The 17,933-nt window shown below is 41.2% G+C and overlaps 1 protein-coding gene across 2 annotated transcripts; it reads right to left on the reverse strand.

The window, feature by feature from the left end:
- Positions 1-12,073: 12,073 nt before the first annotated feature.
- Positions 12,074-17,578, reverse strand: LOC306943478 (serine/threonine-protein kinase NIM1-like). 2 transcript variants are annotated; one of them, XM_079529860.1, is made up of 5 exons: positions 17,513-17,578; positions 15,442-15,544; positions 14,925-15,255; positions 13,301-13,569; positions 12,074-13,144 (listed from the first exon to the last, which is right to left on the reverse strand). In XM_079529860.1, exons 3-5 carry the CDS (start codon positions 15,145-15,147, stop codon positions 12,392-12,394), a joined length of 1,245 nt encoding a protein of 414 aa, XP_079385986.1. In that variant the 5' UTR covers positions 15,148-15,255; positions 15,442-15,544; positions 17,513-17,578; the 3' UTR covers positions 12,074-12,391. The 2 variants fall into 2 exon arrangements, with proteins under 2 accessions (XP_079385986.1, XP_079385987.1); XM_079529861.1 differs by lacking the exon at positions 17,513-17,578 and having other exon boundaries at positions 14,925-15,238; positions 15,442-15,731.
- Between the last annotated feature and the right edge of the window lie 355 nt (positions 17,579-17,933).

Raw genomic sequence — 17,933 nt, forward strand, 5'->3', positions numbered from 1 at the left:
ATACATGTATACATACATGTATGTATGTATTACTTTGTTTGTTTGTTTGTCAAGTTTCCATTGCTTCGTGGGCAGACAGACGTTCACCTGGGTTTCCATACATACTAACATGATACTGACATTATACTAACATGATACTGACCACAATGCTGACATCCCAGACAACAAAAGTTGTTAAACCACGTTGAATTATGTTGATTTCTGGTTAAGGTTGAAGGTTGATGGTGGATCAAACTTAAATGTTGAAACGATGTCATTGAATTAACATTTATGGCATTTATAGTTGAATTTAATGTTGTTTATTTTTGAGGGGCGCTAGCCCCTCCTATGCACAACTTTTAGTGTCACAAACATTAAAGCCAAAAGTGAGGACAGAAAAGTGAAGACGCAAATTGTGATTGGCTGGAATGACATTTGTGATGATTTGATTGGTTGAGCACGGAATGTGATGTATGATAAGAGCGCCCCTCACTTCACACAGGTAATATAATAATAATATAATAATAATAATATTTGCCATTGACAATGAAAGGAGAAATTATGTCAAATGTCCGCCAAATCGTGTCCCCACACGTCTCAATATTTGCCATTGACAATGAAAGGAGGCAACAGGCATTCTGATTGGCCAGTATGAGATGATCCATGATGATGTACGATGACAATGAACGGAGAAATGACGTCAGAATTCCGCTAAATATGACGTACATTTAACATCAAAACATTAACCGCCATTGACATTGAAGGGAAACTTTACGTCATATGTAAACGAGCAAATCAGCTAACCAATCACAGGCAACAGGCATTCTGATTGGCCATCATGAGATGATGCATGATGATGTACGATGATAAGAGCGCCCCTCACTTCACACAGGTGTGATTTTTAATCTTGGCATTAGACAGCAGACTGCTGGGTGAGCGCTGGTGCTTTGGAATGGGGCGTCAGATCAACATATCTGCCTGGGTGACGGCATGACTGCTGGGCGAGTGCTGGCTCTTTGGCATGGGTAAGATCTTATTTCAACACATCTATCAATTTATTTCTGATTTCTGACAAATCCACCATGTAGGGCAGGCTGATAATTCTAGACACATTTTTACACGTACCACTAGATGGGGTAATGTAGCTGGCAATAACAGATGCAAAACTTTTTAAATTTCATTGCCTGATAACGTGGGTGCTTATCCCCAAATGTCTGAGTAGCTACAACAGTGGAATATAAATGCCACAAGACCACCAGAAACCGGTGTGTGCGTATACAGATAACCTCATTATTTTTCTGGACAGTCAAACTAATTGGTACCTAAGACTAGAGAACTCCTTTGGAGTCCAGAACAACATTCAGGCCCAGCAGATTTCTGATTTAACAGGCACACCATTCAGGAAAAATGCTGACCAGTGATTTGAATCAATCATATTGACCAAGTTTTGATGAAACTCATACCAGCTAGCTAGGGCGTGTTCCAACTTGGAACTTGAAGCTTAGTTATCAGGCAATAGAGGGTATGCGCATGCTTAAAGTGAATGGCACATCGAGTGGCAAAGCAACATGCAAAGTGAGTTTAACATTGTTTAACGTTGTTTAATGCAATCAGATAGGACTTTTCTGTTTGGATGTATGGGCTGTCATGGCCAGAAAATAGTTTTTTGCCACTCAGTAGGCATTCCTGCATAACTTCCGGGTTTGATGATGATGTCACGCGCATACCCTCTATACAACATGAACTGGAATATGAACAGGAATATTTCTATTATACAGTAATATGGTGTCATAGGTTTAGCTACCAGAAAAGAAGTGTGGCAGAAACAAATCCATATTATGTGACCAGGAGCATTGGTAATTAACAACCTACTATTCTAAACGCATTTTAGGTGGATTCCAGCAACTCTATAATGTGAAATAGATAGCTGCTGCCGTCTCCCTTGATCTATGGATCGTTTGATGTCTCCCTCAGCTTGATACGGTTACATAACTGGAATATCTTTCAAGCAAGGATGATAACCCCCTGGAGGGTGAAAAGCTAAAAGAAAAACAAAAGATATGTCACCATAATATCCAGTATATTATCCATATAAATCTTAAATATTAGCTGTTTTGTATTTTAATGTTAATGAAAGAGAGTAGACATGGCATCCACATGACAGATTCATAATGCTCAATGACATAGGTTAATAATAATTAGACAATATGAAATGTTTCTTTAGCCCATCAAAGTCGCTGTAAAATGTTCACATATCTGAAAGGAGATAAATATAATAATAATAATAATAATAATAGAATCAGATTAAAGCTGCACTATAGGTGTGAGTGAGGCCCTACTCTTCTACCTAGAATTTGAACCTGGTTTGCTGTGCAAATTCTTTAATTTTATTGTTTACCATTGAGCTAATAGTCTGCTTCCTCAGGGGTTAAATTGAATCTCGAACATTATCTCGGTGAGACGTGAACTTTGACACGATCTAAATGTCTCAATAAAAGAGCAGTGAGACAAAATACAACAACCCCAATCATATACTGTAAGTTATATTCTATCAACATACTCTACCATACAGATTGGAACATTAAAAGGTATTTCACTTTCAAACATGTTTGGGGCAATCTACTCAGACTTTTGTGAGCCCTACAGACAGTTTTTAAGTTGCTTGATTCAGTATTTAGATATTTTATATCATTTTATACCCCCTGCCTATAGCCTACAAACCCTGTAAATTAAAACTCCATTTTAATCATGATAGATTCATCGAAAATACATTTCTGGTGACTGATATTGTCCTTCTAATGCGAGAGGGGGGGGGGGGGGGGGTTATAATTGCACTGTCAAATTTGTACTTGAGTTAAAGTAATGGAGTACTTGCTTTTAAAAATACTTTAGTAATAAAAAAGTATTCAAGTAGGCTACAAATGAAAGTAAATAAAATAAATAATAATAAAAATAATAAAAAGTATTCAATCAATCAATCAATCAATCAATCAACTATTTCACAGTGTTTGGGTGAGACCGGGTTAACCGCTTAATATGCAGTTTTGAGTACCTTTGGTAATTTGTCTGAACAATAATAATACTTATAAATGTAATAAAAATAGAGATTTCCCAGCACCTTCTGTGCTATAAATATATTGGCGCTACAGGTTTAATGTTTGTTTTTAGTTCAATGTTTGTTTTAAAAACGCCATTGACAATGAAGGGAAAATTTACGTCATCGTGTCCCTAACACAAACATTAAATGCCATTAACAATAAAGAGAATTTAATGTTTGTGTTGGCACCGTTTGTTTTACATCACCATTACATCACCTAATCAACATGACTTTAATATATTAGCGCCCCTCACTTCACACGGGTGCGATTTTTTTATCATCCTTGTTGCTTTGAGAATCAGTTTGTTTTCCCAATCCAAGTTACATACAAAAGATCATTATTGTTAACTGTGCAATCTTGCCTTTTTTTGTCACACAAAATCCCCATACATGCCCCCATATATTGTGCCCAGGTCTGGTGACATCACTATGACATCAGTAAGACACCCAGGCTCCCATATATGGAGATCCCTGATGTCATCAATATTAGTATGGATATATGTCAGACCCTGTTCTGACATTCCATATGTTGATCCTTCCCCATCCATCCTTCCTCTTCGATGTCTCCCTTTTGACTGATACCTGTCCATTTAAACTCTAGACGGGCCTGCCCCAAAGTTATTCGTGCAGCCGAAAACTAGAGTTCTCAACAGGCCCGAAAATGGCCCGGCCCTACCTGGGCCCTCATCAAACCCTGTACACTCGAAACACTGCCACCACTGCCACCCATAGATCTCCATATTATACATGGAGCTGACCTTTAGGGCGAGGTCGCTTTTCACCCTCAGGCGTCTTACTGGTCAGTAGTTAGTCATAATTATTTCATACATTATTTCTATTATTTAGTATCAGATACACCGGTAGGTATGAGCCCAAACGTTGGTATTCAACTTAAACAGACAAGTTTGGTACCAAAGAAAAGATGAATGGCTTCACAGACATCTCGTTTCAGATGGGTGAAAAAATGACATTGACTTTTATGAGCTAAAGCTAAAGCAATATATCATATTGTCTAATGGAATGCTGACATCACATGGACTCCATCCAAGCTGGCTTGGCAGTAGACCATCATCTTCATAAGACCATCATCACAATAACAAACATTATTTCCCATGGTTACCCTTCAGTGCAATTAATCCATCAGGATTCAGGAACAATGAACATGCAGTTCCAACCAGGGAAGGGGGAAACTGTAGCCAAATTAATTCATAATTCGTGCTGTTACCTTTTTTACCTTTTAGTTTTGAATTTTTTGCCAAAATACCTCCATAACTTGTAACAGAACGGTGGTTTATCACACACAAGGGCAAGCGGGAAAGAATAGTGCACAGATTACAGTGTGCAGGTCTGAGATAAGGTGTGAATAAATCAAACTGATTCAGAAGCATGTGTAGTTGTATTGCAATAACTTTCTCACCAGTTTGCTCTCACATTCTCCTCTTGAAACTCTGGGTGACAAGTGAGAAGAGGGCAGACATTCTCCAAATTGTGCCACATGAGCACACAGTTCACGGAACATGAACAGCAACACAATCCTAGAGACAGAGGGAATTGAAAGGGCATGTCCATGAAATGCCTCTCTGAGTTTTAGCAGGGTGGATGCGAGTGTAAACACATACAACACTATCAAGTGTCCACTCAGATGCTCAAAGACCATTAGTATTAAGTGGCGTGCCTAAGCTTAAAAAAAAAGAAAATCCTCTTGAAACCAAAAACATGAACCCCATTTCTCATGAGTCAGTTGGAAAGAACATAGAAGGCTGCTATGCTATGAAATTGCTGAGAAGTACAAACTGTCAGAACATGAAATGGACTAACTACCACCATTGCCACAATATCTCTGATGTAGTGATGTTGAGGATCTGGCTAATGAGTTAGGAGTTATAACTTCTTATTCCTATGACAGGTGCACAGCCAGTTCCCTTTACAATGTGTGCTTTCTTATTAATCCTGTGATAGGAACCATAATGTCAATGTGCCTTTTATGGTTTGATAAAAGCATAAACCATCCAAATACAGCAAAGATCAGAATATTGAGTTTCTTTATATCTGCCTATGATTTCCAACTGCAGAGTTTAATAGATATAATATGAGATATATATATATATATATATATATTCCTGTAACTATAAACTTTTTATTCTGTATAAACCTTTTAGGCCCCAAAACTAAAACGAAATTTTGTCAGTATTCCCATTCATTATTTTTCTTTCAGAGTATATTTTCACCTTAGGCAACTGAAAACATAAATGTGTCAGCTTCCTAAATCCTAATGTGCCCTTTGGATTGCAGACCATATATTTTCCTGAGCAGGATTAATAGCTTGCATTGCTAGATCCCTGTGAAACCATTATTTGAATTACTGGTTTTAGGGAGGCATTGTACATGAGTGGTCAGATTCAGAAAGAACTAGTTATTACCACTTGAACCCTATATAGTAGCATTCATTTGGGGCTTACATTCGGCAGAAATGGCAGATCTACAAGCGTGCAACTCTTTGCAATGCAACGTGTTCTGAGCTTGTATATCTGCTATTATCAGCCAGGCTATTTAGTATAGAGCGAACAGGAGGCACCTAGTATACTGTAGAGCCCTTGGGAATCTGATCAACTAAGTATAGGGTTCAAGTGGTTAATGACAAACCTTTGAACACTAAAAGGCTGCATATGCCAATCACAGAGTCGTAGCTAGAACGGCATCCAAATTCAATGGGGGGAAAAAACAAGACTGTTCAGGCTCAGGTACAAAGGTGAGCTGCGAAGCTTAGATGGAAATACGATCCCTTGCAAAACACCCCCACCTTGCTGCTTTATAAGAGTACCGACTGTACCTGACCTGCACGTGCAGCCAGAAGCAAGGAAAGAGCTACAATCAATATTCTCTACGAAAATTACAGGTGAGTAACATGTAGAATCAGAAGAATAAATAGGCAACTTAAGTAAAGCGTATATTTTGCTTCAGGTGCGCTCAACAAATTTCAAACTTCAAAACATCATAAATCAAACGATGGGATTTGTTGCATTTATTTAAGGCTGAAAGGAAACGTGGTAGGCTAGTACTCTACTCTTCCTCAAAGGCATTTAGGCTAACTATTGCAAACAAACAAACAAAGATACGGTACATCAACTTCGATCTAAACAACAGACAAATGTTTTAAAAGGGTTTGATATTATGAGATACTATGACTAAGAGTTCAGTCAAAAATCAGAGGCTAAAAGGTTGACATGGGGCTGGCATGGGAATAGAATTGGAAAATTCTCTCCAACTGATAAGATTTATGTTTAGTACTGTTATCAATTCATTCTGTCTTACATTCTTTTGCAGAGGCACTTCTCAAGGCAGAACAATGAGGATCAATGTGCTATTCTTCCTACTCATGTTTGCATGTCTCTATGTAACATTGGCACAAGGTAAATTACTATGAATACCATGACTCAGCCTGTAGCATAAAAACGGAAGCAATAGCGGCGCAGAAGGCAAAGATGAAATGAGGTCATTAAAAATGGACAAAACATTCAAGTACAGAAGAAGATACAGTCAATTCCTGGCTTGCATTTGTTAGAGTTATACTACAGATAACTACACCGACTGTATTTTCAATGCATATACACAGTTTTGAAACAATTTTGTTGGAACGTATAGATACTGTCTGTAACAGTACTGAATTTTTGGTCCTCAGGTTCCTATAAGGACTGTTGTCTAAAATATGTCAAAGATGTCAAGAAAGGCCTGCAACCGAGGGTGGTGAAGTACAGGAGGCAAATAGCAGATGGGAGCTGCAACATCCCTGCTATTGTGTAAATATATTTATTCATATATATTTGATATAAAAAAGAAGAAAAAAGGGATAGATAGATGATAACAGATTCAATCATATTGTTGTCTAATATTTCCAATATTTGCAATAATTCTTTAGGTTCACAATGAGGAAGGGGCGCCATTTCTGCGCAAACCCAGACGCAAAGTGGGTCAGTGAACTAATGAAGAAGATTGACATGAAGAAGATTCCCAACAAAAAGGTAATAACAATAATGACTTCTGTCTTAACAATTGCATTTAAATGAAAAACTGTGGTTGAAATGGATGCTTTTCTTTAAACAGCCCCATCAACCAAGACGAAAGCCTGAAGGACATCGCCTGCGACAATAGTTCTTAATATTGACTGAGTTCACCCTTGGCTGAGTCTTGTTGTAAATCAATATGACATTTATGGAGCCTCACCCTTTGCTATTTGAGGGGTATGGCCATGAACAGTTCTCTGCATTACTTCTGCTTTCAGTTGTGTAATGTTGCTGGTCAAAGGCTTTCTCTGGACACAGCATGGATCGATGTGTAATGTAAGTGTGGGGTGCAAATGTGAGGCTGTTCCAAATTCGAAATACAGTTTTGTGTAAATGGTTGCAGGGAAAGTTTAATCATTGGTAATAGACTATAAATGATCTCTAATGATGAAAAAGGTATTTGATTGTGTAAAAATCTTTGGTTTCATTTGTAGTCTATCATTTCTCCTTAGAAGTGACCAAAGATTTGCTTTCCAACAAACATGCAATTGCAGTATGTAAGTGACTTGGTATATATATAGATATAAAGGAGAATTTGGAACCTGAAGCCTAAATGTCTTGTTACAAGCACAAAAACCCCAAGGCACCACGTAGACCTGCTTAGTAAAAATGTATTGACAAGCCTTATCAATAAAGGCGTTTGAAATCCATCTCCCATCCTCAGCCTTGGAAGACTTTTGTGTCTCCTGTTTTCCACTGAGAATAGCAGTGGGGTTTTTACTTACAGTCTTGTTATTTTGTTTGTGTATACTGTATGTTGTATCATTCTTTTGTACTGTTGCCACTGATGCCATGGAAATAAAGTAAGAAAGCTATAAAAGGATTATGAGGCAAAATTCCCTCTGTGAAGTTATCTCTATATGTTTTACACATTACAATGACATATCTGCAGGTACATGCACACGCTCACACATACACAGACAGTATATTCATACAATTATTATTGCAATTCATAATATTGTTTTCTAACCTTTCACTCCGTGTTGTTGCTGATTGCTAGCTTTTCTGGCTTTCAAATAATGTCCCATGACACAAATTATTGGCACAACTTAAGGAGTGCATAACTCGATATACAGGTCAGTGTTACTCCAATGGTTATTTAAGAATTGCAAGATTAATTATCTCTAAATGTTAAAAAAATAACTCATGTTTAAAGGCATAGTATTTTTTTGTGCTGTGTGCCTGTGTTTACATAACAAAACAATATATTAAGTATGCCTTTAACTATCAAAAGCTCAGAATTCATTTTAAAAATGAGAGCAAAAAGAAACTTTCAACTTTGACCACAACAAATGGCTGTGTAAAAAGGGCAATAGTGAGCCAAGAAAGTTTCAACATGGAGCAGCTAAAACACTTGTTATCTCGAGCTTCCTCCACCCTTAATAATGTAAACACCAATGGGCACTCAAATGCACTTTATGAGGCTGCCATAAATGTAATGATCCCACACAATCATGTACTTTCACTTTAAACAAAATTCCTTTTTCTGTGAAGAAAGGAAATCTGTCTCCATTTAATAGTTCAAGGAGAATATGATGCAATTCAACAATATGTAACTTATCTACTTATGAAAGCCTTTTGAAGTGTATATACTTTCATGGTTTTTACTATACCTGTATTTAATATTGTAGTTATTTTTAGTTACAAGCTTACTATAGGACGCTAAAAAATGCAGAAAATTACAATGTGAGGTACATGCAGGGGTGCCATACTGGGGAGAAAACTCTAAATGATTCAAAGGGTCCAGGGCTGGAAAAGAGCCCTGAGACATGGCAGAGATACTGGTATCTCTCCCAGTTATAGGTGTGCACCATCTAAAATACAGCAGACAAATTGGTAACTTCAAGGCTGGCCCTCTGACAACCTATCCTTATCTAATCTTGATTATGGCAATGTCCTGTTCGGGATAAAAGCCCATGGACAGCTAGGCTCCAGTATGTGCGAAACTCAGATGCAGGGGTTCTTACCCTCATCCACCTAAGAGGCCTATTGGCTTCCGGTTGAGTTACACATCACCTACAAATGCCTCCTCCTCACCTACAAATATCTGACCTCCTCCACCAACACTCCTCCTCATGGCTGCAGTCCACAGAGGTCTCTTCTCCACCCCTGCACCAGCTTATACTTATATACACACGTGTTTATGCCCCCCTTGTGATGGGCGTGTAAATGCAGTGTAAAAAAAAAAGAAGAAACCAACCATGAGAGCACTGCATCCCATCCACCATGGGATTCAAGACTGGGAGGCCTGCGAGGGTCTCCAGTACTTACCCTCTCTGCCTTTCCACTAGCAGTTCTTCTCTTGCTGTCCGACCAGCCGTTGAATTGAGCCGCTATATCGTAACAGAACAACTCCGCACCTCTCTCATGGATAACCATCGCCGAAGCCTGACGATGGAGGAATTCTCATGTCATCAACACTTTGGCACGGGCCACATTGCAGGATGAGTGTCAAAGCAGGTCCTGCCTGATGGAAGACAGGACAGGGGGCTCTGGAGCCTGAATGTCGGTCCAACCCTGGTGGTGTTTTCGGCTTGGGTGGTGTGTTGGGGAGGTGGACGGCCCGGTGACCTGAACGGAGAAGCACAAGTGAGACAGAACCGAACGTGCCGGGCATGCTGGGTGGTCTCTTCCCTAACTAACTAAAACTAAAATACTAGACAGTATATATACTGTATAGGTTAGCTCTGTTAATTTTAAGTCCTCCATAAAGGGTTGGCGATACAACAGCTGGAGTTGTAGCAGGTTAAATATAAATCGATCGATTGATATATTGAAGAACTAGTATAAAGTAGGCCTACTTGTAAGCTAGCTGGGATGACATTTTCAGGGGGCCCACTATTGCACTAGCTGTGCCCCTGGAAGTAGTGCTCATCACATAACCAATAAAGGTCTCAGTGATTTAAAGCCAGTTCCCGTATCTGATCTGACACCATGCTGGATAGCCTCAGAGGTTTACATGTTCATTCACATTGTTCTGTCGTAACTATACATTTTCATATTGGCATGCAGGCACAGGCAGGACCAACTGGGGCATGCCTGTATACTGTTAATGAAAACAGGCACAGGCAGGAACAACTGGGGCATGCCTGTATACTGTTAATGAAAACAAAAATGAAAAACCTACCTACCTGTACCTGCTGCAACTCACAAGTCACAACATGCTGACGGTTAGACACTGATGGAGACTGATGAAGACTTGCAAAGCTCCAGTGACCATATTCACAGATATTGCATCGGTGTGCACTGCATAGTAGGCTACATATCCGCACGCACGCACGCACGCACGCACGCACGCACGCACGCACGCACGCACGCACACGCGCACACACGCACACACACACACACACACACACACACACACACACACACACACCACTCCGTGTCACAGATCGCAGAGTGGTCAGTTAAAAGTCGGTTAGTCATCAGTTGTAAACAGAACAAATTCTAGGTAGGCTGCCAAATATGCTGAAAGACATTTGTGACAGCTAGTCACCAAATCAGATTCCAGGCTATTAATGTCATGGCAGCCTCAATGTTGATGGGAATTCTATGGAGAGCTAATTAACGTTCGACAACAAACTCAAGAAAGCACCTTTGGGGGTCACGGTGGCACAGTCGGTAGTGCTGTCGCCTCACAGCTAGAAGGCCCTGGGTTCGGTTCCCGCTGGGGCCGCTGTGGGCACTGGGGGCGTGTTTCCTCCTCCGCGTCATCAGTGCCCATACCCGAGGCGGGGTTGGCGAAAGGGCCTTTCTGTGTGGAGTTTGCATGTTCTCACCGTGTCCTCTAGGGTAGGTACCCTCACAAAAACATGCCGTAATCCTGGTCTCTAAACTACCTCCCCCTGGCTAGCCGGGGCGCCTTATGGAGGGGAAAGGAACTGGTCAGAATAACGTGTTCCTTCCACGCGCTACGTCCGGCCGGGGAAACTCTCCCGTCAGGTGAAAAGAAGCAGCTTGGACTCCTCATGCATATCAGGAAGCATGAGGTCAGTCTGCTGCCCCCCCAGGTTGGCAGAGGAAGTGTAGCGCCCAGGATTACATTAGATAATTGACACTGGGTGAAAAATGGGTTACAAAATTGTGGGATAAAACATTTAGTACAAAAAAAAAAGTACCTTTGAAGGCCTAATACTCAAGTTACCGGTACATAAAAAAAATATGGGTTACCTTTTTTATCCTGTTGATAGGCCTATCATTACTGATGTGAGGAATGCCCTAAACCTAAATTATGCTCTCTGTTATGGCATGCTGGGGTGTAGTTGGATGGGACACAGGACATCAAGGGGACTACAGTGGACAGAAAGTAAGAATAATGCCTGATTTAAACCACGTTGACGAAACATAACTGAGATCTACAAGCTCACAACACATTGCAGTGTGATGAATTGTGAGCTTAGATCAATTATAAATTATAATATAGTATAATGTTCACATCACTCTGTGAAGTAAACTGTATAGACATTATGAACCTGTGGAACAAAACTTAACAGTTGGAACATAACAGAAAAAGTAGCATTTTAATAAATTACACTGTTGAAAAGGATGCATTGTGGACTGCCAGCGACATCTATAACTTTAACCTGTTTGAATGGCATTTATGCTCTCACAGAATATCACAAACCCCCCGGTGTGGTCTTGTTTTTCAATTTTCAACGTTTCGTCTCATTCAATTATTTGACATTTTTAGAAATACCACTTGACAGACGTCTTTATTTAAAGCTCCTCACAGTACAATAAGGGCATGTTACATTTTTGAGTGGTGCAACCACTCCTATAGACAGCTATGTGTATCCCTGGGTCCCTGGGTCCCTGTGTCTGTCCAAGGCTGAGTGGCTGGGTCCGTCCGAGCACGAAAATAGTGTTATAGCGTTTGTTCACCACCAACTGTTGCACAGCCTAACACACACACACACACACACACACACACACACACACACACACACACACACACACACACACACACACACACACACACACACACACACACACACACACACACACACACACACACACACACACACACAAAGGCCAGGGATGAGGGCTTGTAGAGTACGTACAGCACAAGTACAATACAGCACCACTCACTTCAGACGGGTCTGATTTTTATGGTCACAGGGGCAATGCGTTCCAAAATGCTGTCAGGGATAAAGCAAAGCTTTTCCCTTTAAGCACGTATACAGGTCTGCAGAAACATAATCCATAGTATTTTTCCAGCCTGCTGTATGTAGGCTAATGGCCTCTTCTCGTCTGTCTACATGATGATGCAAACCACAGACTGATGCTCCTTCCTCTGGTCAGTAGCACTCCACTTCCACCTCCCCTGGGAGTCTTTGGGGCTCTGGCTGCTGCAGCCCACAGCTTCCACAGCCTTCCTCTTCTGGATGCGTTGTAAGAGGATCCGGTAAGTGCCGGTGACGGGGCTCCTCAGGTCTGGACGGTTGTTCTTGAGGAGATGAATCTTGGTGATGCCTAATTCCTCCAGTGCCACCTTTACCTCCAGCTCTACCTCGTTGGGGATGTGTAAATGACTGGCCAAGTGTCTAGGAGTGAGGACAGAGGTGGGGTATGCCTGGGGGTACTCAATTCCCCTTAGCCAATCGCTTGCCATAATCTGTGGCAAACTGAAGCGATCGGTGGGTGTGGGTCTAAGGATGCTCTTAATAATCTGTTGACATGATTCAGGCACATAGGCAGGGATATAGTAAGAGCCCTGTAGGATGCATATTTTCAGTTTATTCAGGTCTGTGGCATTGAATGGCAGGGTGGCAGTCACCATGAAGTAAAGCATGATGCCAAGGGCCCAAATATCCGTATAATGAGCAACAAAGCTTTTCTGTTTGAACAGCTCTGGCGCTGCGTAAGGTGCAGAGCCACAGAAGGTGTTCAGGGCATCACCGGGACGGCAGGACGCGCTGAAGCCAAAGTCGCCCACTTTAATGCAATAGGTGGTGGTGTAATATACATTCTCTGCCTTCAGGTCCCGATGGACAATGTTGCTATCATGCTGGGGGGGAAAGATAGAGAGAAGAGAAGAGAACAGTTTGAAGAAGGTTCACAAGAGACATTACTGAAACCCGTGAGGGCCGGGGTCTCTTAGCACCTCATATTTTTGTCCAAAACAATTGCAGGCCTCTGCTAAGACACTTCCATGCTGACTTACCATGTGTTTCACAGCTGACAGCACTTGAGCAAAAATGAGCTTGCTCTCCAGGTCTGACAGGCGCCCCCTGGTGCTGATACGGGAGAACAGCTCTCCTCCGCTGGCATACTCCATCACCAGATGGAGCCGCTTGAAGGTCTCCACCACCTCGTACAGACACACAATGTTTGGGTGGGCCAGCTTCTCCATGCAGGAGATTTCAGAGGCAAACATTGTGTGTGATCTCTTGTCCAGGCGCCCCTTATCTAGGATTTTGACTGCCACTCTTTCTGTCCATTTCAACATAGAAGTGACAAGGGAGAGAAGGACAGACAGGGTGTGATGAGATGAGGCAATGAAAACATTTTCACTTAGTTCTTCCTCTCCTGTTGCTGTGACCTTGCCGTGGTGGAGAGGCTTAAATGGCTCAGTGACCCTGTGAGCAATGCCCATGGTGAGGGTTCAAGCCCTGCCAGGGACTGCTCAGAGGTGAAGAGTCCAAACTAACAACAGCAAAGTCTATAGTTCTTTCTTTCTATTCTTTCTTTCTTTCTTTCTTTCTTTCTTTCTTTCTTTCTTTCTTTCTCTTTCTTTCTTTCTTCATTTATTCTTCCTACAGAATATCACTATTAGCTTTTACACAAGCTACATACTATGGGAGCTCAAGACACTTTATAGGTGGATTAGCAGGCACTTGGTTGATGAGATTAGCCATTGTCTTCTAGGCATCTGTAATGACCTAGATAGGAATCTAATGGATTGCATTGCAGCGTGAGGCTGCAGCCATTGAGCTGACTAAAGAGTCTTCCATGAGGAGGTGTAGAGTTAGAGTAGAGCCTGTATCTGACATTAATCATAAAGTTAAGGCAGGTCTCCTGCTAGTGAATCAATCAAGCCATGTTAACAAGTACTTCCCCCCTCAAGGACACTGTCTGGTCAAACGACGGTAAAATATACAGTGCGGATCACTGTATGGCATTTTAGAAAATATCCTCAGGTTGAGCTGGATAGATGATACATTGTCGCAGGGGAATGGCCCAGTGCCATTATATAAATAACAATACATAGGCAAAAAACAAACATGAAGATGAATGTCTTCTCTATGATTAAATCACAAAACCCTGCCCTGTCCCCGCAAAAGTGTCAATCCTGTAACAGTGATGTACAACCCCTGGCAAGCCTTGTAAAGCTTGCATACGTTCCCAGGATTCTTTTGTATTTTGTATATATTATTTTAATTAATACATGCCTATATGCCTGGAAGCTGATTGTTCCCCCTTTAATAAGAAAGGATGGGCAACATTGTTTGGGCACAATATACAGAAACATCTCGATGTCTTCCCGAAACATAAGGACATCTTTCTACTGCAGAATGTCCTTGACATCAGTCAACTTGATGTATTTATGGCAGCACACTTGCGTGAGCACCAGGCATAACGGCTCCAGACCCTTCCATAACCAAAAGGTCACTTCTTCAGCTACTACAGTCCCTGCGACAATAAATATGTCCATCAGCGACCATGACGTGTCCTTGAGCACGTCACCAGTCAACCACCTGACCCAAACCCTTAACATTCGCCATTCTGAGTTTGCCTTTCAGAAAGCAACTAAAACCCCCAAAAGCAAAGGCTAAAATGTCTCTCACCCTTGGTCAAGTCATGAATCCCAAGTCTGACCTGGGAGAAGTTGCCCGAGCCGATCTGCCCTCTCAGCTGGTAAAGCGCCACCCTCCGTCCGAACATCAGCTCATTCTTCACTCTCTCTGTGTGTGTCAGGTCGTGGAGAGCCTTCTCAAAAGCAGTCATCTGTTTCCTCTCCTGGTCCTCGTCTCCAGCCAGCTTTAACTCCATGTTTTCCTCTGCTGTCATACTACCTTCCCTCTGCCCTCAGCCCCTCACTTTCCTCTGCCTCCCTTGGGGGCATGAGGGCAGTGAAGTTTCTTCTTCGCAGTGCAATCTTCTGATGAGACCCTTTCCCTGGGGGAGGGGAGGCATGAGCATTGAGAATGCAAAAGTTGCTGAATTATTTCCTGACAGTGAACAATGAAACTCATTACTGAATGTGAACCACGACTGTCGGAGCATAAATGCTACAATATAATAGTAGTAGTAGTATAGTAGTAGTATATAGTAGTAGTAGTAGTAGTATAATAGTGTACTCACATAACAGCTTTCCTTTGGTGCTCTTCTGCTTTCTCTGGGCTCTAATGTTGCTTCTGCTGTTTGAAATCATATGACTGGTCTTTTGGTCACCCGAAAATGAACCCTAAAATGTGAATATTACTCTAATGTCACACAAGAATAAGTCACTTCCTTGCATGGCACGGTATAAATCCAAATAGCAATTAGGGAAATCACAAACATTTGTATTCTTTAGGAATGCTCTGATAGATGTTCCTGGGCCAAACATAACTAGCCATCTCAATCCTCACTGTCCTCTATGCGGAGCGCTTCTCTTGCGGGGCGTCGAGTTCACACACTTCACACAAGTTCACACACTAGTTCACTCCCTCAAAGTCGCTCCCTGCGCAGGCTCCTTCCTCCAAGTCTATCTTGTGCCACTGTAATCCAGCCACTGTACTCAGTTCTAATCCCCAAGTATGGAGTCTGGACTCCTTCCATGAGGACAGGCTTTGTGGAGGCTTGTTTAAATCCTCAGACAGCAAACCGTCCTACAGTATATCACCTGGCCCAGGTAGAAGTAGAGACTGATGGGATTAGCTCTCTATTATAAACGACTGTCTAGTAGTCCTAGAACATCAAAAGGCCTGGGGGTATGCAGATGGGCTCTATTTTCATCCATGCTAAACCCCTCATACCTAAACATCTTTGCCTTGTTTTACTGTTTTGAAAAACATTTTTTAATAGTTAAAATAGCCAATCTACAAGCTCACAACGTGTCGATGTAGATCGGCTAGTTGAACTATTCAAAAATGTTTTTCAAAATGGTAAAAAAAAGAAAAGAAAAAAAAAGGCAAAGAAGTTTAGGGATAAGAGGTTTAGCATGGACGAAAATATAGAGCGAGAGGTCTTCTGTGGTTGACTTTTATTAATAGTTTCATATTGCAATCAGCTTTTTCAGATTGTTGTATGTAGATGATCAGAGTTTGTATCCATCAAATCGATAAAGAATTATTACATTGTAGCAAACAGCCCTGTCACAACATCACACCTTTAAAAGAAAAAAAGATACCTATAATTTTCTTTCCCTATCAGAATACAAACTAAAACAATAGAACTTTACTCTTATTATCCTTATGTTTAACCCTAAACATAAAGGAAACAAAAAAGTGGGCCTCTATGTGCACCAAACCTTCAAGGTGGAGTCCCCTAGCCCAGTCTCAGAATTAAATGTAAATTCACGCGACTGGAATGGTTTACCAGGCTAGGAGCCTGAAGTATCCCAGACAGAGACAAGAAGCCAGACGGTCTGGAAGCCAGCCATGTGAGGATCTGTCATTCCCCACAGACACTCTGTCTGACTGTCTCTTCTACAGTCCTCTGATATCCACATTGGACCTAGTGTGTAGATAATTGTTGTGGATTAATACTAAAGTGTGGGTCACTGCCATTTGTATTCAGATTTGGTCAAGCTTACTTTATAAATGAATGCCCTATTACACAGTAATGTTGTCCGAAGTGAGTTACTGTGAGTTATAATATCCAAAAAACAGGGACGTGAAGTGTCTTCCACAACATTTCTGTAATTGTAAAAATGTAATAAAAAGCATGATGATTATAGTGAATGAATCATGGGGTGTAATGTGTGTGTGTGTGTGTGTGTGTGTGTGTGTGTGTGTGTGTGTGTGTGTGTGTGTGTGTGTGTGTGTGTGTGTTTGCACTAGATGACTGAATTGATCCAACTAATTGTTAACATTAAATCAGAGTTTCTATTTTTGATTGGATTATCACCTTACCAAGTTAATGAAAGGGATTTACAAATGAAACTGCTGTTTGTAATTAACTTAATCAGTATCTTGGACGTTGACGACCATGTGTGAACGATGATCCGTTGATCCAGGGAGAAAATGAGGGGATCACATTACCATATCAAAAGATGTCAAACTTCTAATGAAGATACACACACAGGCACAATGCAAAGTAATAACAGAACACAGATGTCATGTTGTCAGAATGTATTTCATTTATAATTCATTCTATAATTATTTTGTAATACATTTATTATATAGGTAAAATGTAGCTGAGAAAGACAAACAAAAAACAGGCATTTCACCTTGTAGAAAAGTCATTCCACTGGTCTTGGTTCCATCCAAATGTCATCAAAATTATGATGTGAAGCTAGAAAATACAATAATTTGTTTATTAACCCCTTTTCTCCCCTTGGAAAGACAGCAGAAAATGAAGCTTTGTGGTTTGTAAGGCAGACCTGGGCCCTAAACACAAAGGTGCCAGGGCCCAGGGCCCCATGCTGATCCTGTTTATGTTTAAGCCCTGTTTTGTTTTAAGTGGGTAGGTGTTTAACACCTACCCACTGAGATAAAAGATGATTAATGCCTTTGAATGAGGGGCGGCATTGGCTCAAGCCTACTTAAGCCCTTCATTAGGGGCCTTGATCCCCAGTCAACACACACATGCCAGTCAGGCAGTCACCAGGTCTCCCACGGCAGAAGCAGACAGGGGTGGAAAAGACACAA

Source organism: Electrona antarctica (genome assembly GCF_951216825.1).
Source record: "Electrona antarctica genome assembly, chromosome: 19".
In the NCBI taxonomy this organism is placed as follows: domain Eukaryota; kingdom Metazoa; phylum Chordata; class Actinopteri; order Myctophiformes; family Myctophidae; genus Electrona; species Electrona antarctica.

Bases quoted from the DNA above. Each gene is read 5' to 3' on its own strand.
- LOC306943478 (XM_079529860.1), bottom strand. From the start codon at position 15,147: ATGACAGCAGAGGAAAACATGGAGTTAAAGCTGGCTGGAGACGAGGAC. The intron at 13,570-14,924 runs GTGAGAGACATT...TGAAATGGACAG, and splicing joins GATTCATGACTTGACCAAGG to AAAGAGTGGCAGTCAAAATC. The intron at 13,145-13,300 runs GTAAGTCAGCAT...TTTCCCCCCCAG, and splicing joins TGTCAGCTGTGAAACACATG to CATGATAGCAACATTGTCCA.